Source organism: Chiloscyllium plagiosum, chromosome 6, assembly GCF_004010195.1.
Source record: "Chiloscyllium plagiosum isolate BGI_BamShark_2017 chromosome 6, ASM401019v2, whole genome shotgun sequence".
In the NCBI taxonomy this organism is placed as follows: Eukaryota; Metazoa; Chordata; class Chondrichthyes; order Orectolobiformes; family Hemiscylliidae; genus Chiloscyllium; species Chiloscyllium plagiosum.
This window is the reverse complement of record NC_057715.1, coordinates 25,101,627-25,129,275: the sequence shown is the minus strand read 5'-3', so window position 1 is coordinate 25,129,275 and position 27,649 is coordinate 25,101,627. Positions and strand designations below refer to the sequence as shown.

The 27,649-nt window shown below is 39.9% G+C and overlaps 1 protein-coding gene across 9 annotated transcripts in view; it reads left to right on the top strand.

The window, feature by feature from the left end:
- The first annotated feature begins 223 nt into the window (after positions 1–223).
- dachd (dachshund d) overlaps positions 224–27,649 on the top strand; it is a 593,865-nt gene continuing 566,439 nt past the window's right edge. For 3 of the 9 annotated variants that reach the window (XM_043691362.1, XM_043691358.1, XM_043691357.1), the window contains exon 1: positions 227–1,435. In XM_043691362.1, the coding sequence (XP_043547297.1) occupies positions 906–1,435 (530 nt within the window). In that variant the 5' untranslated portion in view covers positions 227–905. Of the gene's footprint in view, positions 1,436–27,649 lie in introns of all 9 variants that reach the window. The other 6 variants (XM_043691364.1, XM_043691363.1, XM_043691360.1 and 3 more) reach the window with 4 other exon arrangements.

The following is a 27,649-nucleotide window of genomic DNA, read 5'->3' as shown; positions in this document are numbered from 1 at the left end:
ACAACATTGATTATCCTGTTTCCAAAAACAAAGCGTCGATGGAGCTGAATAGGTAACTCGTCGGGAGGATGTAGAGACCCACATAACCACCACCCCCGTCCCACCTTTGCTGTACAGAGGGAGACAAGCTGTGTGTGGAATCTGATGTAGCTGCAAAGTTGATCTCTTGACTTTCAACAATGATGTTTCCAATGTACCGAGGAATGGACTTGCAGTAATTTATTGTGCATATGTGTGTGTGTGTGTGTGTCGGGGGGGGGGGGGGGTGATCATCTTCAGTTTGATTGGGATTTTTTTCTTTCCAAAGTGGGGGCTGCGTAATCGCGATACTGCCTGGTTATCCTGTTCAGCGGTGGGTGGATATCTGCTGCTTGCTACTTGGCGAGTTGATCCCTCGGCGTTTCCACGAGATTGCAATTAACAGATCCGAGAAGTGATTTATTTGTAAACTCGGGCGCGGTTGGGCTCTGAAACTCGCTGTCTCCTTGGCTGTGCGGAACCTGAGAAAGCTGCTCGCTTGTCTCTCTCTCTCTCTCTCTCGGTGCGAGTGGATAGGGTGCTATTTGATTTATTCCTGGCTGGAAAGTTAATTGCTCCGCCCCCGGGATACCGTGTGACATGTCATTCCTCCTTTTGATGTTTATGTGTGTGTTATGTGTGTGTGTGTTTGTCCGACAGTCTTTCGCCTCCTCTCCGCTTCTTCTCCACAAAACAACAATAATAACAACTTCAACAGGCGGGTGGAGGAGCCGAGAGCAACTTTGATCAGTCACATTGTTTTTAAATGAACGTGTGTTGTTCAAGAGGAGAAATATAGTGGGGATTTTTTTTTGTGTTGTTTCTTCCTTTCCCCCCCCCCCCCCCCCCAACCCCCCTCCCCCCCCCCAATTTTTCTATGTACCAGCATGGCCGTTCCGGTTGCACTGATCCCGCCAGCTCCGGTGAATCACACTCCAGTCTCGACTCCTTCATCCTCCTCATCTTCCTCCTCTTCATCCTCTCCTGCGATCACTTCCTCGGCGGCCGGAGCAGCTGCCGCGGGGCCAGGGACAGCGGGGGCAGCGCAGAGTTTATTCCGGGCGGACGGCGGCACCAAGCCGGTGTACTCCACGCCGTCTCCGGTCGAGAACACGCCGCAAAACAACGAGTGCAGGATGGTGGAGCTGCGGGGGGCCAAGGTCGCCTCGTTCACCGTGGACGGACACGAGCTGATCTGCCTGCCCCAGGCCTTCGACCTCTTCCTCAAGCACCTGGTCGGCGGGCTGCACACCGTCTACACCAAGTTGAAGAGGCTGGATATAACGCCCGTGGTCTGCAACGTGGAGCAAGTGCGGATCCTGCGGGGTCTGGGCGCCATCCAGCCCGGGGTCAACCGCTGTAAGCTCATCTCCAGGAAGGATTTCGAAATCCTCTACAACGACTGCACCAACGCCAGGTAAGAGAGAGAGAGAGAGAGACAGAGTCCCGGGCCACGCTATGATCAGAGCCAGCAATGATCATCGAGGAGAGAGAGGTGGAGGGGTGGGTGAGGTGGGGAACAGAGAGGCTCCTAGTGACCAGAGAGAGAGAGAGAGACCAACACAGCCAACAATGCGGGCTCAGGGAAAGGGAGGTACCAGTCCTCACTCCCAACAGCTCCCCGCAACTTGCCTTCCCTGTCAAATCTTTCGCCCTCCCCTGCAAACAAAAGGAAAGTTTCACTCTTATTTTCCTTAGCAGCAGAAATTTAAGGCCGGTTAAAAAAAAGTGATAAAAGTGACAGTAATTTGTGCCCACTTACAAAGGTTAAAGAGGTGGTCTCCCGCTCATCTCTCCCCTCCTCATCTCCCTCCTCCTCATCTCTCCCCTTCCCGCTCCACTCCCACCCCTAGCCCTCCACCCTTACACTCACATAGCCTTACAACTTCTCTCCCCACCTTCTACCCCCATTTTACACACACACCCTTACTCCGTTAACTCCCTCAAACCTCCAGCCGGGCGGTTTCAGTTTTAAGTTACGAATTTCCAAAGGGGTGTTTTCTCGAGGTCCAGCCATTTGAACAACTCTTGGGCAAACTCCCCAAACTGTGTGAAACGCTACAGGCACCCAACGGTTCTAGGAACTTATTGTAACGCGCCACTTGTTCCGTGTCCCCTTCTTTTGGCTCCCGAATACCGGTGCTGATGGCTAAAGTACCTTAACTGACACCTATATGTGTGTATGTGTGTGTATACATATAAAAACCTAATTTCTTTATTCTACATTATACACCAACTGGGTCCCCCCTCCCCTTCTAATCCCACCTGCTGATTCGATCAGAAAGCTTTGCCCTAAAGTGAGATAATCATCGCCAATCCTAACGTGCATTCGGGCCACAGGTGACCTTTTCGGAGTGGGATCCACCTGAGTGGATTTTCTGAAAACTTCGAACTGGAGTTGAAAGAAATAATCTTCCAATACAAGAAAATGCTTTGGCAAAAATCTATTGTACGTAAGGGTATGTTAATTACACCCTGTTCTGGAGCTTTGCAATGTTCTCCCTCTCTTTATCCTCCTTTAAAAGAATCGAATTTTTATCAAGTTGAAAAAGAAAGTCAGTCCCAAATGACAACTTTTGTCCCTATTTTGTTCTCTAAACAGAGCTTTAAGTTAACGCTTTATAATATCTCTCACATACGTATTCTAAAACAAATTTCCAAGTAGTTTCTTGGAGGATATATGTGTCTGCAACTTCCTCCCCTTTAAAAACTGGCAACAACTTTCAAGAAAGTACTTGTTAGAGGCAAACTCGAGAATCGCAGTCATGCATTCTGCAATAATAAGCGTTGAAATGTTTCCTACAACGTTCTACACATTTTCTGCTGGCTCACGTCAGTCCTCCTAAAGTTTAACATTACAAAAGGATTGTGTTTATCTAGCCCTTGGATAATTACTAGTAACATCAGTTTCAAAGGAGATAAGGTGTAATTGGCAATACCTTTTGTTCATCCCCAATAGTGAAAGACTTCCATGAATAAATGCCTAAACTAATAAAAAGCCATTGAGTATACCCTCACTTGCATGATGTGTTCTAAAATAACAAGCTGTACCAGATGGCTGCCAACAATTGTGCTTTTACACCACCCATTAATAGTTTTACTTTGATCTTTTCTTGCTTTAGAATATATGGCACGTCACTGAGTTCTTATGTACAATGTGCTCTTTAATGATCCATATCAATTTTAAAGAGAGTTCTGGCTATATCACATGTTGGAAGGACAACATTCACAGCACCCACATTGATAACTCTCTCTCATTGCCCTCATCAGGTTTCTGTTGATTTAAAGTAATTGAACCAGTATCCATGTTTTCTTTTTAAAATATAAACCAGCTTTCAGAGTTTAAAGCAATATTAACATTAAAAACAATACTTTTCTATTTGTTGCTTATTATCACTGAGCCTGACATTTCTTTTTCTGGAGAACCGAATAGTAAATTGGAACATATTGTTACCTTTTTCTGACATAATGTAGACCAGTGTTCAGATGCATGATCTCATCCCATGGAAGAGTTACTTTAAAATATGTTACCTTGGTAATTCCTTATTGAAATATATCATATTAAGATATAGGTAAGGTGAAATAGATGATGCTTAGCCTCTCTTGTTGAGAAGTTCACAATGATCTGTGGCTGCTATGGTTTTTAGAATGTGAATGCAAACAATATTCTTTTTGGAAAGAAAATGTTGTGTTACCCTGTTTTAGAATCTTATCAAAGCATAGAGCTTATGCCCAATTAGCCAAGGTTATGGTACCTTGTTTGGCCACCTCTGTCATTTAATGCTCATTGGTGCATAAAGAGGTATTGCGTCAATTTACCCTTCAGATAATCAAAAAGTTAACACAATGCAATGATGAAAATGACTTCATAATATCCAGTGGAACAGTGATAAACTGTTTTGAAAATCATAACTTTACCCCCACCTCCAATTGACAAGTGTTTATTTTTGTTATATGTATGATTTTAGTTTCTTTCATCACAGTTTAATCCTGTGATGGAGCATAAAATATTTACTGAGTGGAGAACCTTCATACACTGCACAATTACTGCATGCATTACTGTACAGTAGGACAAGCTTTTCCTTAATGCAGTAATATGGGATGTGACATATTATTTTGCACTGGCAAATACATAATCGATTTATGCACATCTGAAAGTGCTCAACTATTGCTCTAAATTTTAACGAAAATATTTGATAAAAGCTGAAATTTTGCCTTGAAGATCATTAAATCTTTGGTTAGCGGACTTGCTGTGCACATTTTTAAGTAGTATTGTATTCAAGTACCTTGTTTATATGGAAATAATTTGCTTAATATTTTAATATATACCATTATTGGCTGCTACATAATTAACACACAAAACCACTTTTCAACCAGTTTTCTTTTAGAATTGGGGCATAACATTTAATATTGTCAGCAAGTTCCTACTTTATGAATCTTGTTCTGTGAAAATACATTATACCATTGTTCAAATCCAGTATTCAGTGCACATTACTTGAATAGATGAATGCATAATCAAATGTATCAATATTCTTGGATCATGCATAAGAGCTTGAGCAGAATGCATAATATGTTATTTCACTGGTGAAGTAAACTATACATTACCAACATATTGACTATGTCCAAAAATTATACTTTCTTTAATGTATACTGTGTATATACCATGATAGTTTTCTTGCAGTGGTGGAATGATTCCTTGGGCTATTATGTACATTGATGTTAGTGCTTGACTCCAATACACATATTTCTGTTGAAATATTTAATTAGAACTCAATACTTTTTGTTGAAAATTATCTAAATATATCCCCGATGGATACAGTAAATTTAAGGAAGCCAAGGGTGTCTCTGCTGATTTTCTCTCCTATTTTTAATCATAAACCCATGACTTGGATTCTTTGTACAATTTTAAATTTTCAAATGTAACATCTGAAAGTCTTCAATGTCTCATATTACTGAGAAAATGGTACATTTTCAGGAACTATCCAGGTTGACAGACAAATGAAAATTTGTTCTACATTATGTTTTGCAATTAAATAAATGCTACTGCTGTCATTATCATATTCCACATTATAAGCTCATGCATTGTATACTACTTACAAAAATAGTGTTGCATAATATCAGGAACAGTACAACAATTTCAAATGTAATTGTCAAATGTATAACTTTTTTCCTCCTTTGAAAGGTTTTTTTTAAAAAAAAATGCTTCTGTAAGGGAAAACTGAACAATTTTAGTGAAAACCAAGTCTCAATGACAACAGCAAAATTTCAACTTTATGGTGCCAAAGTCTAAGTAGACACAGGTATAGGAGTACCCCATCAAACTGTTCATGGTACAAGCTGCATTTCCATCAGAAATCCAGCGAAAGACCAAAAATAAGAGGTGTTACATTGTAATTATCTGAAGTTTTACAGGTGTATCTCATCATTTCTGACCTACTTTGTGATCCATTGCATTGTTCATATTAGTTTTTGTACAAGGAAAAAGTGCAAATATATTCCACTGACTGACATTTGTAGAAGAATCCTGAAGTGTGTAACTATTTCATGCCTGCTAATTAGTTTATTATGGAGGTGATTGAGGCAATAGGCTAAAACAGGGAGAGAAATGCAACTTTTTTTCTACTGATGTGACTCTTTACCTATAGGTAATTTATACTCAGTCCAGGGTGAGAAAAAAAGAATAGGAAGATGACAGTTGTGATATCAATGGCAGCATTATTGAAAGGCAATGCTATATTTTATATTATCGCTTGAATGTGGCAGAAACTGGCATATTTTTATGAAATAGATATCGGAAAGGAAGCTCCGTTTATGACGAAAAAGACCACAACTGACATCGAAAAGCAATTATGTCATAAGCTTGAATTACTGCTTGATTTCACATGCTGGAGTCTGATAGCAACAGTTTGATAAGGAGAGTATATATTTTTTTTAAAGATTTAAGGAAAATGACAGTTTGGAATGTTATTAATGCTTATCATGCTAATAAACATTCGAGCAGATTGAAGGACTGCCTTGCATGGTAAAGACTTCTTAAATAATGTTTTCTATAATTACCCTAAAACTTGTCTGTGATTTCTGAAATAATCTGTTTTATTTGTTCTGAATTGAAAGAAAGCAATTGTCCCCAGAAAGTATGCTGGATGACTTTAGTGTCAAATGACTTGCTTTGAGTCCTTTGCAAGAGCTATTGTTCTTTGAACAATTATTGTTTCTTTCAGTAATTTAGCAAAATGGGCTTCGCAATTGATGTGACATGGTTAGAGAATCATCTTAGAAAAGGTAGCCATTAATAGGAGGTACAGACAGGATGCTTAAGAGTGAAGGATTTCTGAGACATTAGCTTAGTTGTCAAGCTGACAGGAAGTTGTTACATGATGTTGATGGACAGCTAACGTCCCTTAAATGTTGCTTTTATTACATAATTTCAGATTGTTGGATAAACATATATTTTAATAAAGGCTCTGTTGTTGAATAAAAAAGGCTCAAGGGCCACATATTTTATATCACAAAAGACTAATCAACCTGCACAACTTTATGTGCGTACTTCCAAAGTCTGATCATTTCAAAGTTAAGTACACTTAGATTAGAATCAGTACTGGAACAATAATTGGCTATTGAGTAATAAGGGAACAGTAATTTTGACATAATGCCCGCAATAAAACTCTGCGTATGTGTATATGGGGGTGGGCTGGCCGTTCTTTAATGCAGTGATACATGGGAGTTTAATGGCAGCGAGTTGCTTGGATAATACAGGAACACACAAGCCTATAATTGCCTTTCAAAGCACCTGGTAGTGGCTGTGAAGATTGATATCAATCACTTTCACAATCGCTCTGAACTATTTCAGGAAGCATTGCATCATGGCTGAAAATGCAAGCGTCCACATAATCGGAATTAAAGGAATCTTCCATCAGACAGTGAGCAGCCTGGATCCTTGCACTGTAACACCATTTAGCTGACCACTTCTCTTACAGTGGGACTGCTAACTCATTTGTTGTTTGTGATGCCATTTGGTGTCATCCGATAGTTTGACAGCGAGATGCGCCTGCTGCCAGGGGGTGTCATCAAAAGGTCATGGTTTCTAAGCGGTATTTCAATCAAATCACTTTGAAAAGACTAGATTAAAGGGGCTGCATCCCTTCAGCTGTTATGTGCGAGGTATCATACCAAACTACCAAAACTCAAACAAACATGCCATTATTGTACTATTAACCGGTAGGTTATGTTAAATGCCGTGAATTACAGAGGAACACGCGGCTCAAAGTGCCAAGCCTGTTTGCAAACTGAGCCCTCAAAACTGGAAATGATTCCCACCGCTGGTAATGTGAAATCACTTCAATTAAAGTTTAATAAAAAAGACAAGAACGATCGAACTCTTGTTCCTGTCAAGGCCTCCCTGCGATCAAAGCATCATTTCTCCTTCTTTCCCAGCCCATCTCTTAATGAAGTCCAATTATATTATCATAAATCGACAGCAAACTGGAATTGATGGTCTTTGCAAGAACACAAAGTTAAGCAACCCCACGCTCACAAACTTGACGTTGGCTGCATTACGCCGCGCTAAAACTTTTCTGCTTGTTTTTTTTTCTGTAAGTAGAATAGAACTTCTCAATACGGAGATGCCAATGCTCACAGAACAAGTGTGAGATGTTTAGAGAGGAATGATCTGGGCTGATGCCATCGACACTGTTGCATTGAGCTGGCCGTTCTGCTTTCAGTCCGGCAACATGCTTTTTAATACTTCTGGTATAACGTTCATAGATTAGTTTCGGGAGAAGACACTGTGTGTTTATCAAGTGTATTTAAAGTTGACGGTAGTTAGGACTGCTGTGCCTACGTGAGGGAAAGAACAGTCGGACGAAAAAAGACAACTTTTTCTCTCTCCCTCTGCCTGATCCGTGCAGATTTTTTTTTGTTGTGTGAGGGAAGCTGTGTGGTCGCTTTATTTTATGTCGCCCATTGGGGGAATTGCTGGATCAGATTCAGATCATATCGAGTGGAAATGGGTGCTAAGATACCAGTCACCCAGCAACCGCATCCAAGCGGGAATTGGGATAATAATAACTTCAAAAAGGAACGACATACGGCTGATCAGGGTGGGAACCAAACTGCTTGAAAAATGAGACAGTGCAGAATTCACTCAAGTGGCCTTAATGCCAATTAAGGCAAAATGGCGCAGTCTGATCCAATAGAATCATTTTTCAAATCATCTCGTTTTGAGCTCGACCTCTTGAGTAGACAATTGTACTTATATAAAACAAAATCTCCGTGGAGTCTTTAATGTGCTCCTTTCTGTTACTGTATTAACTGCCTTGCAGGTTTTGGAGAGAGAGAGACACACTGATTCAATGCATATTTGCAAATACAGTTTGTTTCTCATTTTTTAAGTAAATGGAACGGAGACCCTTAACTTGGTTCTTTTAAGCGCTCAGCATTACTTCTCAATGTCCGGTGGTCAGCAGTTGATGGGTTAATACTTACCCCCATGTGTTCTCTGGCTCACAAAGCCGCTAACTAACGCGGCGCTTCAATGAAACCCAAGAGTCGTGGTCGGGGCTACCTTTAAAGAGACAGTGGTGCTTCACAACGGCCCCTCCTCCTTCTCGATTCTGTTTAGACTGCAATTCAAGGCTATGAATAATCCAAGCTGCATCACCAGTACCTTTTTATCATGCAGCGACCTTCTCCAAATGTCCAATGCAGTGTGTATAACGATTCACTTGATGTGCTGTGAAATAATATTTCAGAAGGACGGGGGGGGGGGGGGGGGGGAGACTGCTAATTGCAATGTAATATTACTGTCATGTTTTTTTTTGAATGTATTACTGCTGGGGAGTGAATTAGTGAATAATCAATTACAGTGGCTGAAGGCGGATTCTGCTGTGTATCAAGACTCGCTTCAATTAGGGGGCAAATTCGAGAAATGTGCAGAATTGGCTTGGATTTGTAGTCCTCCAAATCCCCCCCCATCTCCCAATATTAAAGATCTACACTACCCCTTGTCACCACACCGATCGTAATGTTTACCTCCATAGAGTTGACAACCCACTCCAAGAAGACTTGAAGGAGACAGGACTTGGGTCTTGGTTAGGCTTTGGTTTTAATACGATCACGTACAGAAATTGATTTTCTTCAGAAATTAATTAATTTTTCATAGCGCCCTAAGCTGCGGTTAAAAAGAGTGCACACTTGCCTGTTTTTTTTTCCAGAAATATTGCCTAATCATATTAATATGATTGCCCCAAGGATGGAAAGATAATTGTACGAACGCATTTGGAAATATGTATCACTGCGTATTTATGATTAGATTATGCAAATCGCCCATCGCCCGTCCTTTGCAGCCCCAGATCCTCTAATTAGGATTGATATGCTGAATAGCTGTTGCTGAATCTAAATACAAGCATGACCAAAAAGCATAAAATTGGAAATGACAGGGCTAGAATTTAAGTAAGTATCGTCCGACTCTTTTTCAAACTTGAGTGGTGTAAGATAGCTACAAGAAGGAACGTCCCAATGACCTTTCACTGATCTCGCCCATTGTTAACAGTGGGTAGGCAAGTCATTTTCTAGCTCCGCGCGGCTCCTGCTTCCCATCTGCGGGGTGATGGATTGCCGTGTTTCATACATTTCAGCTTTTGTCTGACTGTCTTGCTGGGGGAGGAAAGACAGACACAGTCAACGAGTTTTCAGCAGCGATTACAAACACAGCTCCGCTCTCTCTCTTTCACATGTAAAGACTCAGTCCTGGGAAGGTAAAGCCTGGCCCCTGACTGATTGGGTTTGGACGAGCGACAACGGAGTTGAGCAACACTTCGACCCCGATGGTAACCCTTCACCTGCGAGGACCGCGTCAGCGGAGATCTTCAAGCGGCGATTTTGACGATCTGCCGGCCTGTTTGGCTGACTTCTACAGTCAGTGTTTGGCAATAGCACCTCGTTGCCCCATTCGCTGCTGGATAGATCGCCGCTAATCGCAGTTACTTTGAAGTTTGTAATTTGGAATGGATCTGAGAATATCTCGAGATAAAAGGGGGAGGTTGTATATGTTGTCCGGGCAACAGAAAGAGACTTGGTTCCCGAGTATTCAAGCTTCCTACTTAGCCCATCAGAAACTTCAGCATGCTCTCAAAGTGGTGTGAATATATTTCTGTTGCATTTACAGTTTGCTAAAAGTGTAACCAACTAGGGAGATTTGCCTGTCTGCTTGCTGTTTCCCCTGCTGTATAAACAGAACCTGCATATAGTCAGCACAATAAATGCCGTGATTAGCGTTATAAGGTGAAAGCTGGACAAACATTTCATTCAGTAGGCTGCAAGTGGCTGAAATGATCTCTCATAATAAATAGTCAGGAGAATGCAATTAGGTCATTTTTTGAAACATCCGCCGGCGCACATTAGACTTGTTTTACCTACCACCCCCTACCCCCAAACAAAAAAAAACTCGAAAAAGCAATTTCATTAGAAAGGGCATTGGAAGTAAATCAGAGGAGTTGAAATATCGGTTAGTTTTGGAGCTGAACAGTTCGACTGTCATTTGCCAGTGAGCTGTTGACTTCCACAGCAGGTTACAGAATGATTTGGATCATGGGTATGTTTTAATTCCATTGGCCCAGACCATCCAGTTGTTTTGATAGCTACCAGGCACTTGGGCGGCCTGCTGTACAGAAGGGTGGAGCGGTCCCCGAACTGGCTGGATAGCCCCAGACAGTTATTAAAAAGATCAGTTTTTCAGGTGCTAGTAGAATTAGGGAGGGATGGGGAAAGAGGAATGAATTGCTTTCCGGATGCCAGAGACACCAATACAAGACATGATTGGGATGGGACGGGACGGGGTGGGATTTCGCCTGCTGTTTACGTGCGAAAGGGGGGGACAGAGAGGCTCAAATGCTGGGTATACACGAACGCAGAACGTGCTTGATAAAATACCATTTCATAACTTCGAATTCCTTGACGCTACTTCTCTTTAAGTGCAACTTTGACATCCTTGATCAGAATGCTCTCTGTAATAATAACACACTGCTTAGACTTAGTAAGGGAACAATTGTGTTTAAGTAAGTTGTACTATATTGTTTAATTTCCGCATCTGAAGGAACCCACTATCTGATTAAAAAAATACATTAGAATAGCCATCATATTTCCCATCAACAATTACTTGCAAATGAACAGTCCTGTTTGTGTAATAAATATGCATACAGACTGAGTGTCCCTTCTACGCCACAATTCCCCATAAACTCCAAAAACACGAATGCGTTTTTAATGAAGTTCAGAGACCGGGCGCAAAGTTTTCTTAAGTTTGCAAAGTGTAATGAAAACCTGAAGGGTGAGAGGGGACAATATTTTAACAGCATTAATAACTATAAACGAAGAAAAAAGAACATAGTTGTTTAATGACGTGATAGACGGTCTGGATAAGTTTTTATTTTAATACTCAGCAAGTTAGAAGCCAAAGCTTGACATCAAATCGTTTAATCTGTCAAAACGAATGCGAATTGAAGAAAAATGCTTAAGCAATCTTTCGGAAAGTGCAGTGGGAATACAAAAATAAAGCATGATAAATAAAAGGTCTCCAGTCATTATTCCCCAGTGCACGGGAGAGCTGCTTAGATGGACTTTCTCTAAGCTTAATGCTGCCCCATTGGAGATTTCAATCCCGGAGTGGTAAATATAATATGAAATGTATCGCTGGGAAATCAACAGCAGAAGTTTAAAGAGGTTCACATGATCCTTCAAGGCCATCGTTTAGCCGAGTGATTTATCTGGTGTCGTCCTCGGATTGCAGATTGTGGATTGGTTATTCTGAATGGAGAGTGAATTAAATTGAGCTGACATGGCATGCCAATAAGCATTGTTTCATTATTGGAGCGGAATTCATCTTTGGAGCCCAATGATTTATTGCATGATTTGCAATTATGAGCAGATGACCTAGTTCTTTGGAGAAGAACACAAACGACTTTCATGCCTCAAAAAAGAAGAGACATTACTTTTTCCATTACATTTTCGTTTTGAAACAAAAAAAATTGGACAGGCGTAATGCATCACGTCCACTTTTGAATGGGCTCCCAAAGACTTGGGGTGGTTGTTGGTTGGGGATATTCACTTTTGACAGCTAGAATCAGTTCCAGTGGGCCTTAAATGAAAACATGCGCTGAAATGTTAGCATCCTACAAAATTGTTTCGCCAAACGCACTGGAAAAGCATAATTTAATGAGTGAAGACCCCGCACACAAATTAACGTTAGCTTTTGCTTTTGGAAAGAGCAACCGGTCGTAAGGTATCAAATGGACAAGATTAAGAGACTAGCTTTCGGCGTAAAGACATGGATTTCAGGGGATTATCATGTTCCACTTTTATCATGTTAACTGTGTTGTTGCTACCCCTAGCCTCCACATCATACAGTGTCAGTGCCAAACCACTGGAATAGAATACAATGAGGTCATTTTTGGGGGGACCTCAAAACAGGGTGGTGAATCATCTGAACAGTTTTCAAGATTGCTCAGTGATCGACCTGAATCCAACAGGCAATGTGACCACCCAGCTCTCAGCCCCTGGAGCAGAAATGTGAAGTGAACTGACAGGGTAGCAAAGCAAACCCCCCTGCAAAGTTTCGTTTCCTGTGTAATTTTTTTTCAATCATTTTCGGCGACTTCCTGATGCTTGCGCAATCAAAAGAATTTTATAAAGACTTTATAATTTTGGTGTTGGAATTGGAAAGGCGCTCTCACTTTCTCAAAGACCTCAGAAGTTCTGGAGATCAAAAAGCGCTTATTACAGACTTAAAGAGAACTCTGGATTCATGTTTAAAGAGAGTTATTAGTCGTCTTTGAATTTATGTCGGCTACGGATAGCTTGTGGCATTCCGTTTCCCAAAATAGTACTTAGATAGTGAAAGGAAGATTCACATTGAAATTACACTTTCCCCAAGGGTAGCCACTGTTGTAGAGAACCTGGCTGCTCAGTCACACACAGCAAGCTCCCACACATGGCATTGTGATAGTGACCAGTTAACCTGATATCAATTGAGAGGCAATTATTAACCAGGATACCAACTCATCTTCTACAGTTGGACCCAAATATACTTGGTCCAAATAGCTCAGATGGGAGTGTTTTAAAGGTAATTATGCCTGGTTTAATCCTAGAAAGGCTCCTGTGTTGCAGTGATTCTGTCCCTACCTCTGGACAACGACACCTGCATTTAAGTCCCATCTGCTCCAGACGTGTGCAAAAACATTCCTGAACAGTTTGATTCAACAATATTTAGAAACACAGGTCTTTCTTTAAAAGAAAGTTGAACCAGTGCCATGGCATTCTGACTTCCATCCAAGAGGGTCTACAAGAACTTCCATTCATGATTCCTCTCAACCAATACCACACGCTTAATATTATACTGGTACATCAGGCCTGGCTTTTGTGCTGCAGTCTCGGAATAGGACTTCAAATGAAACTCTTCAAAGAAAGAGTACTACTACTTAACCACATCAGTCACACAAGGTAATTCATACAGATTCAGCTGGAACACTCTCTTCGTTTTCCATTGTATTGTCCACCCATTCCACACCCCCTGCCCTCTTTCCCCCACCCCCAAACCCAGGTATTTCCACAGCTTTGTTCCAATGGCTTGGTGACTGCTATATCACTAAAGGCTTTGGAACTCTGTACTGTATTAAATGCTTTGTATAGAAGTAGGTTACTCTTCATAGCCTGTAGGCATGTCAAGGAGTCATAGAGTCAGAGATATACAGCACAGAAACAGACCTTTTGGCCCAACTCAGCTATGCCAACCAGTTATTATCAACAAATCTAGTCCAATTTGCCAGCATTTTGCCCATATCCTTCTAAATCCTTCCTATTCCTGTACCCATCCAGATGCCTTTTCAATGTTGTAATGCTCGTCAAAAGAAAATCGTTCCTGTTTCTCAGCTTGTTTTATGAAAAGATATAACAAAGATGGCACCTGACTAATGTTATGAACTCTAACTTTTAGGTGGTGTTTAAATAATGTGAATATAAAAAATCCATCTGAGTAAATATTGGATGAAACAAATTACTGAGCCCAAGACTATCTATATATTAATATTTACTGAAAAGGTATTACTGATTTATAAATAAATCAACAATCAGTTACATTAATAAGGGATTGTTCTGCCACCTTTAAACAGAGATCCCAAGCAGACAATCATTAAAGGGAGACTTGTCTCCATGTGGCAATAATAATTATTCATGTTACCTGACATGAGAAGACTGGCAAATTAATTTCTGTTGGCTATGCGCAGTTGGAAATGTACATTTTACTTGCTGACTGCCTCAACACCAGGGCCTCTAAGCAGTCACTCTTCATTGTTCCTAAGAAGCTGACTGATTAATTGTACAGGCTGAGTGGAAACAAACACAGCTCTGTCCGACCCCCTCCCCACCTACAAAACAAAGTTGTTTTAATTAACAGAAGAGTACAAAGGTTGGCCAGAGACTTCTCTCAATCATACAGCACCAGATACTTTGGGAAAATGTTATCCATTGTTAACGATAAGCATCAAACAATGGAAACTTGTGGACCATACCACAGCATGCATTGAAATTATATAATTAGTATGGAGTTATATTTGTGGAACACTTGGAGAAAATGACAATCTGAATCAAAGTGTGTTCCTGAGTAAGTTTTTTAAATTATTGATCTTGCCAAACACCCTCTTGCTACCTACCTCATCTTCTCGCTTCATTCAATCTCTTTCGTGTAAAGACTTTTCTAGTAGAACTCCTTTTCAACTGACTTCTGAATACATTAATAATAATCCTGAATGTCTGAAGTTCGCACTAAGGCTGCATATTGCAAGAACAAAAAAAAACTCCATAAAAGTTGACAGACAGTAAATAAAATGCATTAACTACCCTCAAACTTTGCTGAGTCTAGGCCTCTTTATTGACCTCAGAAGACACACCCCATGCAAAGCGAGGACAGTGGAATGTGCACTCTGTATCAATGTGTCTTTGTTTCCCAGGACACCTCAAAATATGCTTGACAGTTTATGAAATTTCTATAAAGAACTGTGAGGTATATGGCTGTCTGTGGTGAGAACATTTATTTGAGCCCCACCATATCTGTTTCTGTTGATTTTAAACATTTTAATGTAGAGAGAAAGCAACCAATGTACCTGTAAGATGGAGGGCAAGTGCTTTTAAGTGCTGTCATAAAATTATACTTGCTGGAGTTGCTGAATATACGACCAACTGCTTTGAAAAGTTGCCATCACTTAACCTTTCTTAATGGCTGGTTTCAGATACACAGTGGGATAGGGCTAAAATTACAGTGTGTTTTCTTGGATATTTGGTAACTGTGCTTTCAAATCTGAAGTGGAAGTGCATTGCTCCTTTGGAATCTCTGTGATTATTGTATTAAAGGAAGTGCTTATAAATCTTCACAGTTTCCCAGTCTACAAGTTAAAAGTCCAACATTGTATCCTGTATGTATAAGGTAACAAACCCCAGTTCCATTTGTAGGTGACTCAAGTATGTCAACATCTGTCCATAATACATAGTGTCATTATTTCATCATAGAAACCAATGATATAGTGATACAGTAAACAGTTTTCCCATTTTAAGAGAAAAGCACACTTATTCATGTCTTGAATCACTCAGTAAAACCCCTTGATTCTAGGCCAGCAAGTTGTGGCTTCAAGCTTCATCACAGAGTTAGATCTTATAATCTCCCTGACACAGTAGTGCAGTATCAAGGGAATACTGCATTATCAGAGGTGGTGTGCTGTGGATGAGTTGTTAAACGGAGGTTACACTTATCTATCCTGATAATTGAGGTGGAGATTAAAGATCCGAACCACCATTTTTTTTAAAAAAAAAGCAACATGTTTCTTAGCCAATATATTTCCTGTGACTACTACCCTCCAAGAATAAAGAAAAGTTATTTGTTGGAATTTGAGGGTAGCTTAAGATTCAACATGGTTGCTGTGTTCATCTTTATAATAGCAGTTATTGCTCACAAAATTAATTAATGGCTTGAACAATTTGAAATGGTATGAGCAGGTAAAACCCAAAATAAAATCAAGATATTATGATTGTTTAGTGGATGTGATACAAAGTTTTGAGTGTCCCTGAACTTTTGTGATGTTATTCTAAGCAGCTCTACCTTAGTTTTCTACCTCTAGCCTACGTTTGTGTCAGCTGTAATTATTACTTTGAAGTGGGTGACATAGAAATGTTCCTTGAACATAAAATGCTAGATGCTAATGAAAATCCTGAAAATGTTCAAAAGTTTTTTAAAAACGGCAAAGCACAGATTGATTGCTTTCCTCAAAAAATTAACGTAGTCACATGACAATTTGGACTAATTTTCACAATATTTGGTTTGTTGTTGCTGCTAAGCTGACATCAACACTGATTTTATATTGTGTGAGCCAGTGTTTAGAATAATAACCCTGGCTCATAAGATCCAAATGTTTTAATTCCTTTACAGCTGGACTAACATTCCCAAGAAAAATCATCATTGATTCCATATTGATTTCAATGCCAATAATATGCAAATAAGGACAGTTTGAGAAAGTTTGCCAGGCTGTTTGATGTAACATTACAAATGATAACATATTTTTATTGACTTTTTTCCATGTCATTATCAAATGCTTGATCAAAAGAGACAAGACTAAAGAACTATAAATGTGTAGAATTAAGTTCTCTTTACTTCAACTTCCGTTGCATAAATACTTGAATGGCAAGTCATGCGCTGTGGAAAATATGCTAATTTTAACCCAAATAAATGAAAAAAAGGAGCAGTGGAAGAAGTACCTTTTCTTAAAGCTTTCTTAAAGTTATTCTTAATAGCAAAAGTACATAATAGTAAGGAGATATATTTTCAAGATCTGCAATTTATTATCTCATGGTTCAATTGGATCATGAGCGAACCCTGAAAAGAGTTTTAAAAAGAATCAAATATTTTAACTTTCCTAATTGTGCAGTTCTTAGCATAGTCTTTATTTTACATGAGTTCAATTACTTACCATACTGGTGAAAGCATTGGTGCTGTGTTCATTTATAGTTTTCCTTTTTGTCTGCCACAGCCTCAGTAACATTTCTTTTTAGCATTTGAGAGTTAAGACTATAAAGGCATAGAAGCAGAAGTAGCCCATCATGGCTAATCTAATAAACCTCACCTCCATTTTCCTGCTTTTTCCCCATAACCCTAGATTGCTTACATATAAAAATATCTGTCTATCTCAGTCTTGAATATATTTCATAAATGAACCTTAATGATGCTTTGTAGAAAATAATTCCACAGATTCGCTACCCTCTGACAGAAGAAATTCCTTCTCATATCTGTCTTAAATGAGTAGCCTGTTATTCTGAGATTCTGAACCTGTGGTTCTAGACTCTTCCATCAGAGGTAACAGCATTTCCTCATCTACTCTGTCAACTCCTCTCAGAATCTTTTATGTTTCAATAAGGTCATCTCTAATTCTTCTGTATACCAATGAGTACAGGCCCAATCTACTCAACCTCTCCTCATAAGATTGTTCCTCCAAATCTGGTGTCAAACTGGTGAATCTTCTCTGACTGCCTCCAATGCCAGTGTATCTTTTCTTAGTTAAGGCTCTCAAAACTGTTCACAATATTCCAAAGTAGAATGTCTAGTACCTTCTATAGTTTGAGCAAAATCTCTCTACTTTTTATATTCCTTTCCTTTTGAAATAAAGGCCAATATTCCACTTGCCTTCCTTAGTACTGACTGAACTTGGATGCTAGCTTTATGTGATTCATGGACAAAGATCCCCAAATCCCTTTTCTGTAGTTTTTTTCAGTCTTTCTGCAGTAACTAATACGTACTTCCTCAGTTGTTCTTGGCAAAATGTATGACCTCACATTTAATCACTGTATATTCCATCTGCCAAGTTTTTGGTCACTCGCTTAACCTGTCTATATCCCGCTGCAGACTCTTCGTGCCATCCTCACCACTTAGTTTTCCACCTAATTTTTATGTGATCCTTCTTCATTTTCTTCATCCAATCACTGGTACGCGATCCCTATGGCACACCATTAGATTACTTACAGTGTGGAAACAGGCCCTTCGGTTCAACAAGTCCACACCGACCCGCCGAAACGCAACCCACCCAGACCCATTTCCCTACATTTACCCCTTCACCTAACACTATGGGCAATTTAGTATGGCCAATTCACCTAACCTGCACATTTTTGGACTGTGGAAGGAAACCGGAGCACCCGGAGGAAACCCATGCAGACACGGGGACAATGTGCAAACTCCACACAGTCAGTCGCCTGAGGCGGGAATTAGTTATTGATAAACCCATCTGGACTATTACTATTTATTAAATTTAATTTAGAAATGAATGCATGAATGCATTGCTTGATGCAAATATTGAGCCTTTGTAAAACCACTCCAAGGCGATTGCGTACAGTTTTTGTCTCCTTACCTAAGGACATAGATAGTGGTTCACCAGACTAATCCCTGGGATGGCAGGAGTACCTTATGAGGAGATATTGACAAAACTGGGCTTATGTTCTCCTCAGTTTAAAAAAATGAGAGGTGAACTCATTAAAACATACACATCTCTTTCAAGGTGTAACAATGTAGTTATACAAAAGATGTTTCCCCTTACTCGTGGGTCTAAAACCTGGGGACACAATCTCAAGATAAGTGACAGGCCACTTAAGATTGAGGCAAGGAGGAACTCCTTCAGTCCTTTGGAATTGAACATGTTCAAGACAAAAATTGATAACCTTTTAGATAGTAATTACATTGAAGGGTATGAGGATTGTGGAGAAGAATGGTGTTGAGATAGGTAGTTGTTTGAATTAGCGGGTTTTGAGAAGACTTGTAACTCAGGTTGAGGTTTTGGATGTAGATTTGTTCGCTGAGCTAGAAGGTTCATTTTCAGCCATTTCGTCACCAAACTAGGTAACATCTTCAGTGAGCCTTCGAATGAAGCACCGGTGGAGTAGCCCACTTTCTATTTATATGTTTGAGTTTCCCTAGGTTGGTGATGTCATTTCCTGTGGTGACATCATTCCCTATGATGAACACAGTCTGCCAATTTCTGAGCAACAAACCCAAACAAGCAGACAAAATACATCCAGAAACCCCAGCCCTCTCCCCTACATCAATGACATCTTGAAATGACTGCCTGACTACTCAGACCTCTTGGCATCATGGTATCCCACAAACCCACCAACAAACTAAAACAGCAGCTAATGAACTTGAAAGACTTGAAAGAGACAACAAGCAAAACTAATGTCATTTACAAAATACCTTGCAAGAACTGTAGCAAACACTACATTGGACAAACAGGCAGAAAATTAGCCTCCAGGATACATGAACGTCAACTAGCTACAAACTGACCTGGCCCACTCTCACTAGTATCCTTACACATAGATGAGGAAGGATGCCACTTTGACTTGGACAACACATCCATCCTAGGAAAAGCCAAACAGAGACATGCACGAGATTTCCTTAGAAGCATGGCATTCCAACTGGAACTCTTATCAACAATCACATTGACTGGATCCCATTTACCACCCCCTGAGAAAAAGAACAAGAAATGACATCATCAACCCAAGGAAACTTAAACATATAAATAGAAAGCAACTTACACCGCAAATGCTTCATTTGGAGGCTTACTGAAGGTGTTACCTTGTAGGGTGATGAAACGTCTAAAAATGAACCTTCCAGCTCAGCAAGCAAACCTACATCCATTGTCTGAATGGTGAAGCAGAGTTGACAGACCAACTGGGCTACTCATACTCCTACTTCCTATATTCCTATGTATAGTTGATTTAGAAAGATCGGATTTGTGAAGCTTGGTTGGTGGAAGCCATTGCAGCAATGACTTTGTTAGACTAGGATTTGGACAGATTTTCATATTTATTTTACAAGAATAAAATGAAAATCTGGAACTGTATCAAGTTTTGACTTTGCCTTTCAGAATATAGTTATTGGGAAAATTAATTTTGATGTTCTCATTATTGTTCAAATTGGGCATTATCTTGAACTGTGATATTCCTGCTTCTGTGTTAGTCAATTAACTTATACTGACATTGAACACTACTGAGGTCAAGAATAAAAGTGCTCCCTTTCTCTTGAATGAAATATTGCAGACATTAACAATGCAGCTGAGATTTTCCATTTTCTAAGATGAGTGCGTGGATGTGTGTGTTTAGTGGTGACTGAATCTCTGCTCCTAGAAAGCTCACCAGATCGAGCTATAATCAGCTTGTTACGAGCTGAGTGGCCAGCCTAGCCTCTTGGTGAATCGTAAGCCTCTACATTGAAGTCCTGCCTCATCAGAAGCTGTCATTCAATCAGAGGCCATCAGTTGCTGGAACCTAAAGATCACGGGTGGAGAACTGGACCTCAAGAAATCCAACAGTAGAAGGTAAGTCTTTTTCTTTTGGAACTTGCTACATTGGATTGTGGGGAGAAGATGTTCAGAGGATTGGAAGCAAAAGCAGGGGTATTGGGTTCAGTGGTCAGCCTCTTGATTCCCCTATATCTGCTGTTGATTGGTACCAGACTGGGACAAACTAATGATCTGTCCAACCTGGCAGACAGGCCAACTGGAAAGCCAGCCATCTTTCTCCCTTGCCAGGAAAGGAGGTAATCAGGCTGGGGTAGAGTTGAGTCCATTAAGGGGCTGTTAATTGACCACTTCAGGGTACTTCTTTTTGATGAGTTGAGACCCACCCAATATTTAATTGCTGAGGTAGTAAGAAAGGGGTGACTAACTGTCCAAAGTCAATTACACCATTATTTACTTTTCTTTCCAGATCGGAGAGGGGAAAGTTGTACTTTCTATGTTCTGACAGCTAAGAACCCACATTAACACATAATCACTCATGATTCAGCGTTGACCAAACTGCACTATTTCAGTTCGAAAAGAAAATGAGGGTGTGGGAAGTGGAAATATTGCTTCAGCATAGTGTGGCTATTTTTACGATGCTGGGAGTTTAGGCATTGTTGGTGTGTTGTGTCTGCATCTCGTATCTGTATGTGGTACCATTAGCTGATTGAAGAAGTGAAAGTTGAAAATGTTTCAATTCCTGATGCTGTCATCTCTCACGAAGAATCATATCACTGCCCTCGAAAATCATATTATCTTGAGAAGAGGAAGGGAAATCAAATAGTCATTTTGGTATTAGATAAATCAGCCATTTACAGAATGCTGATTCTGGTTCAGAATAACACTGCAGATCAGATGTACATTTCTAAACCAGGCGATTACTGCTATGGATGGTTTATTCTGCCAAACATGATTTATCTCACAGTGGAGCCCATTCTTAATTTGTGATGAACTTTGCAGTCTGAGGTGTTTGGCCTTGCATGGTTGTGAGGAATTTCTTTCTTAAAACATCCAATTCATTTTAACACTCAACTTCTTCTTAAAATAATGGTGAAAACGCGAATGGGCGTTCCCTGAAATAATTATTTATCAGATCTGTTCTGCTTTGTGGTCATTTGCTCTTGGATAATCCAAATCTCATATAGTTGTCTTTCTATTTTTGTATTAAGTTAAAATTCTGTTGAACCAACATAACAGCAATTCATGTAGATAATGTGGTGTGTCAGAAATGCTTGTGTGATGACAGACATCCCACAGTGTTGTCACAGCAGGAAGACATCAGTTAAAGTAACAGATATGGCCCTTATATAAAGTGTGGTCAGCAGAATGGACAGGGCTTCACAGGATTATAAATCACTCCAGGGTCACTTCTTTCCCACCAGAAGGACTGGGCTGTTGTTTTATTATTGTAATCTAATAAGTGAAGCAAGCAGGGGACAAAATGAGCCTTTTGCCCTGACCTACGATTGGTTTTCTTTGAAAGTAAAGTGTACAGTTACTTTTCCTCTGATGTTGTGTAGGCTTTGATCCCAGTTGCTCTCCATGACACAAGAAAAGAGTAACACTCTTAAAATTTCCATTTGTGCTATGAAGGAGAATTGTTTGGGAAAATGATGAATCCAATTGTACAATGCCATGTGAGAAAGTACATTCTTCAGCTGAAATGAAAACAGTCTCACTAGCACAACCAGGGGAAAATGGCATTGAGCAAGCATCAATAAAAAATGGAATGCTCTGATGTAATATTTGTGGGAGATTTTATAATGAATATGTTTTCTAAAATTGTTATCCTGGTATTAAAGTACATGTGATTTTGTTTTAAGAGCTCTGTTAGCTAATGCTTGGTGTGTGACATAATTATAAGTCATTCTGTAGGAAAACATTTGACTGCTTGGAGGCAGTGAATAAATACAGTCTTCAGGGATATTTAAATGTATTGAGCAAGCAAAATACTTTTTGTACAAATGTAAATGCAACAGTTACTTTAACAGATGAATTTGTTTTTTTGTGTATGGAAAAATTATTACATAAGTCTGAGTCCTTGCTTACTATTCCCAAAGTAGTAGACACTTAAAAATAATTTTAGTCAACAGTATAATTTCTTACAGAAAATAATATCCAAATAACAAGTCCTATAAATTTTCAATTCCAGTTTGAATCATTTAGAGTGACTGCTAAGGTTGTGTTTCTATTTATTTTTGAACTGTAAAGTTGAGATTTTGGAAAGCAAGGGGTCGAATGAAGTACGATTTGTATGTAGTTTTTCTTTTTGCTCAGTGTATTAAAATTTCAAGCCTTATCCATTCAGCTTTGTCTGTCAGTGGGTTATGTTGGGAATCAAACTGACCCCTGGAGATAAACTCTGTCAGATGTTAGGGTGATTTATTAAATTCAGATTTGTGCAAAGCACTTTACTGTTGAGGGAATGAAAATACATTGCAGGTGGCTGACAGCTCGAGGCAAAATTTGTGCTAAATTGCATACTCCAAAGGCAAATGAGACAAAAGCTGAGAAGAAAACTCTGTTAGATTTCAGAACTTTGTTGTGGGATGGAAGTGAAAACTGCTTGATCTAAAAATTGGCACATTTAGCTTTTGATAAAAATAGAATTTGGTATTTATTCAGATCTTTTAAAAAAGGCAGTGCCTTTTGTGCATTAAACCATGTTTTTGTTTTGTTGAAGTTACTGCATCTACCTAAGGGTGGTCTGTTAACGGTTCACAGTAGGTTGGTCTAGCTTTTTATGAGATTCAGTACTGATATCCAAACTCAATTTCCCTACCAGTTACATTTTGCAAGCCTCTACAGGGCCACTAGATGGAGCACTATATGATCGAGGGCATCACCTTGGAGGGTGGGAAAGGACACCTTCATTCTGGTCATGGGCCAGATGTCTATTGGCTTCAGCGGAATGCAGAAAGTTGTTGACTAGAGCAGTATCACATAAATCAGCTGTTATTTTAGAGTCAGGCAAAATTACTGTAATACTGAAAGTTCAGTCTTCAAGAAGTTACTAACGTATTAATTGTCCATGTATTAGGAGCCTGGTTTTGAGTTTATTCGATATTTGCACATTCAAGCTGACATTTCAAAATGAATGAGCATTTCCTTTTAAAGAAGGCAGCTTCCTTTGCTTTATTTGTCAATATAACTACAAAGAGTACAATATAAAAAGATTTATTTTAAGCCAAATGGAAGATGGGAGAACATGTTCAGGGCTGCTAAGACATTTTGTCCTTCCTTTCAAAATTTCTTTCAATTGATTCTCTGATCTCCAAGTATGTGTCCCACTATCCTAGCTAAGATTTGTGAATTTCAGATTATCTTAAAAACTAAAGATTTAAATAGGACTATTGGAACTCCATGAATAGTTTTCTTTGGAAAAGAACAGAGCCCCGTAAATATCCAGAAGTTTCGCATTCAATGAGTTTTCTTTTGGTTGTGGAGAGAGGGAGCTTATTATGCAGTGGCTGCAGGGTAGAATATTGAACTCCCAGCATATGGGTATGAGTTTGAATCAAAGGTGGGTTGTTATTTTCTTGCAACCAGCATACCACTGTTTATTCTCAGCTGGTTGGTGGGTGAGAAAATGGTTGGGAGCAGAGGAAGACTTTTCAGGGTGTATCATGAAATTAAAATGGAATTGGAAACAGAAGAGGAAATGCCTACATTTGAAAGTCTGTCTTCCTTTTCATACTGTAGCACAAAATGAACTCCTGCAGAAACATTGCACTTCTGTTCTGTCCATCCTGAAGAAGGATCACACCTGAAACATCAACTTCTCCACCTCCTGATGCTGCCTGGCTTGCTATGTTCTCCCAGCCTCCCGCCTGTCTACTTTTGTTCCCTGGCACATACTGAACAACTATTTCTGCAGAGCTTTGTGTATTGCAAAACGATATTGAAAAGATTTGTTTGTTGATGAATAAAACACTTATTAATGCCTTGAACGAAGCATTTGCTATGCTTTATCTTTGGCCCAGTGAGCAGTTGAGGCCATCTTGGTCAAATGAAGCTGCAATAAAGTTAGGTAGAAAGTATTGAGAGAGTTTTCAATTGTGGACAGAGTGGGCACTAACACCACAAATGAACCCAACCTCGACCACTGACACCATCTACAGTTCTATGTTTTGAGAAGAGTTCATAGGTAACAGTGAGGAGCAGACACCTTGATTAATTGTCCATCTTGAACAAGAACATTTTGTAGCCAACTTTAAATCCCCACTAAATAAAAACCGAAAGAGCTGCAGATGCTGTAAATCAGAAACAAAAATAGAAATTGCTGGAAAAGCTCAGTAGGTCTGGCAGCATCGGTGGAGAGAAATCAGAGTTAACGCTTTCTCAGAGTTCTGAGGAAGGATCACACAACTTGAAATGTTAATACTGATTACGGTTTGATTCACGTGACCCTTCCCCAGAACTCTAAGGAAGCCTTAACTCTGATTTCTCTCCACAGGTGATGCCAGGCCTGCTGAGCTTTTCCAGCAATTTCTATTTTTGTTATAAATCCCCACTGCACCTTTAACTGAGGTATGCCATCTTAGGGATCAGATTTGGGATCTTTTAGACCTAAGTGGGCGGCATGATGGCTCAGTGGTTAGCACTGCTGCCTCACAACATCAAGGACCTGGGTTCAATCCCACATAGGGTTACTTTCTGTGTGGAGTTTGCACATTCTCCCTGTGTCTACATGGGTACCCTTCAGGTGCTCAGGTTTCCTCCCACAGTCCAAAAATGTGCTGGTTAGGTGAATTGGCCATGCTATATTGCCCATAGTGGTAGTCAGGGGTAAATATGTAGGGGAATGGGTCTGGGTGGATTGCTCTTCGGACGGTCAGTGTGGACTTGTTGGGCTGAAGGTCCTGTTTCCATACTGTAGGGATTCTAATCTAAAGTGGCTCAGCTGATCACTGGGCTGTGATGAAGCACAGAAAATGCTTTTTTGAGATCATGAATAAACTTTTTTAAAAAAATCAGTAAACAAATCATTTCAATATCCTTCTCAAGTACATAAAAATTCATTCAGTATTTGCAAGGGATCAAAATGGCAACACATTACATGGACATTGATCCTTATTTTCATTCCAAGGATATGGTAGCATGTTAGTGAATTACTAATCCACAAGCAGGCCATAATGAGACAGAGATGCGAATTCAAAATTACAAAAGCAGTTGATGAATTTAAATTTAGTGAACCTTAGGCGTGTTGACCCCAGGAGGCAGTTGCAGGGGTGAGCAGCTGCCAGGTGGGCTGTTAGAAGGCTAGCCTCAGTTCTCTGGGACTTTATCCTAATGAAATAAAAGCTCTTAGATCATCTAAGTAATCACCCTTGCTCCCCATTGACCTGCATAGGCTCTGTGCCAACTCAGTGCTGACTCATGACTCTTATGTACTCACTATGGTCTCTCAAACTCTCCTTGCCAACTTGATACCAACTCATGCCCCTTGCATAACCATTCAACCAGCATACAATATGCATATAAAACATACAATGTAAATGATAATTGCAGAACTGCTGGGAGAAAATAAAATATACTAATTTAGAAATGTCTTTGAAAAAAAAGTGCTGTTCCTACAATTCTATAAAAGCGACATGCTGACAGAGCATTAAATTGTCAAAGACAGAGACTTTAAACACTTCACAGCTCTTAATTTTGTTGAGATAAGCATTGAGACATTGACAAAAGAGATCACAAAAAGAGCAATTTATTAAAATTACTTAGAAATTCCAATCAAGCAATGTCAACAATTCACCTCACTTTTCAGAGTTCTGAGGAAGGATCCCTCCACTTGATTCCCTCCAAAGTGAATGCTTTTGTTGGCTTCAGTTCTCAGCTAAGCATGAATAATACTGACAGTTGAAAGTCTAATTTGGTCCATGGAGAGTGGCTAGGGGCATGAGGCAACCTTGAATCAGCATTGGATGATATGAGGGCTATAGTGAATAGTTGTGGACCAATCTTTTGAAATTACCTTTCTAAAATTTAGTCAATGATTCATGATTCCTTTGAGGGGCTGTGAGTTATGAGTTCCTGAAAAGATGGCCTTATTCCACCAAAGATGATGGGGGGGGGGGGGGGGGGGGGGGGGCTGGGAAATGCACACCCTCACTGCAGAATCGATTAAGTCATGAGTGCTGGAAGTAGGGCACAGACTCACAATGTGCACCCCTGTTCCACAGTGGTGAAAGCTACTGGTGCTGGAATGGGGGTGGGATGTCCATCACATGTCTCTTGAGCCATTTGTAAATGGCTCCTAAGTCATCACCAGTCAGCAAAACTCCAGCCCCCAGCATCAGTAATGGAGACTGTGAAACAATGAGATTATTGTAAGAAACCAACTGGTTCACTAATCTCCTTTAGGAAAGGGATGACCTTACACAACTTTTTTTGACTCAAAATGCTTGCCTGAATGATCTTTCAAACAGTAACAAAACTTACTGCCAACATCTCAGGGGGCAAATAGGAATTATCAATATATTGCTTTGTCCTTTGATGCTCCCATGCCCTGAACTTACAAATTTTGCATGTCACTGTCTAATGAGACTTTTATTATCTTTTGACAGTTATGAATACTTTGTATGTTTGTGCTGCAATGAAAAACTGTTTGAACTACACACTAGGTAGTTTCCTATGGTTCTCGAGTTTTCTTCTGCTCTGTAATAGGATTAGAGATGTAGAGGACGTTGTTTCGGATGTTATGCCAGAAAACATCTCACATGTTGAAAATTGGCCATCAAAAATTGACAGGACTAATTCTCCCTTTCTTGCAAAAAGAATCCTCAAAAGTTAATTAACATAGAACATAGAACGTTACAGCGCAGTACAGGCCCTTTGGCCCTTGATGTTGTGCCGACCTGTCATACCAATCTGAAGCCCATCTAACCTACACTATTCCATGTACGTTCATATGTTTGTCCAATGATGACTTAAGTGCACTTAAAATCGGCGAATCTACTACCGTTGCAGGCAAAGCATTCCATACCCTTACTACTCTCTGAGTAAAGAAACTACCTCTGACATCTGAAATATATCTATCACCCCTCAATTTAAAGCTATGTCCCCTCGTGCTCGCCATCAACGTACTTGGAAAAAGGCTCTCCCTGTCCACCCTATCTAACCCTCTGATTATCTTATATGTCTCTATTAAGTCACCTCTCAACCTTCTTCTCTCCAACGAAAACAGCCTCAAGTCCCTCAGCCTTTCCTCGTAAGACCTCCCCTCCATACCAGGCAACCTCCTAGTAAATCTCCTCTGCACCCTTTCCAAAGCTTCC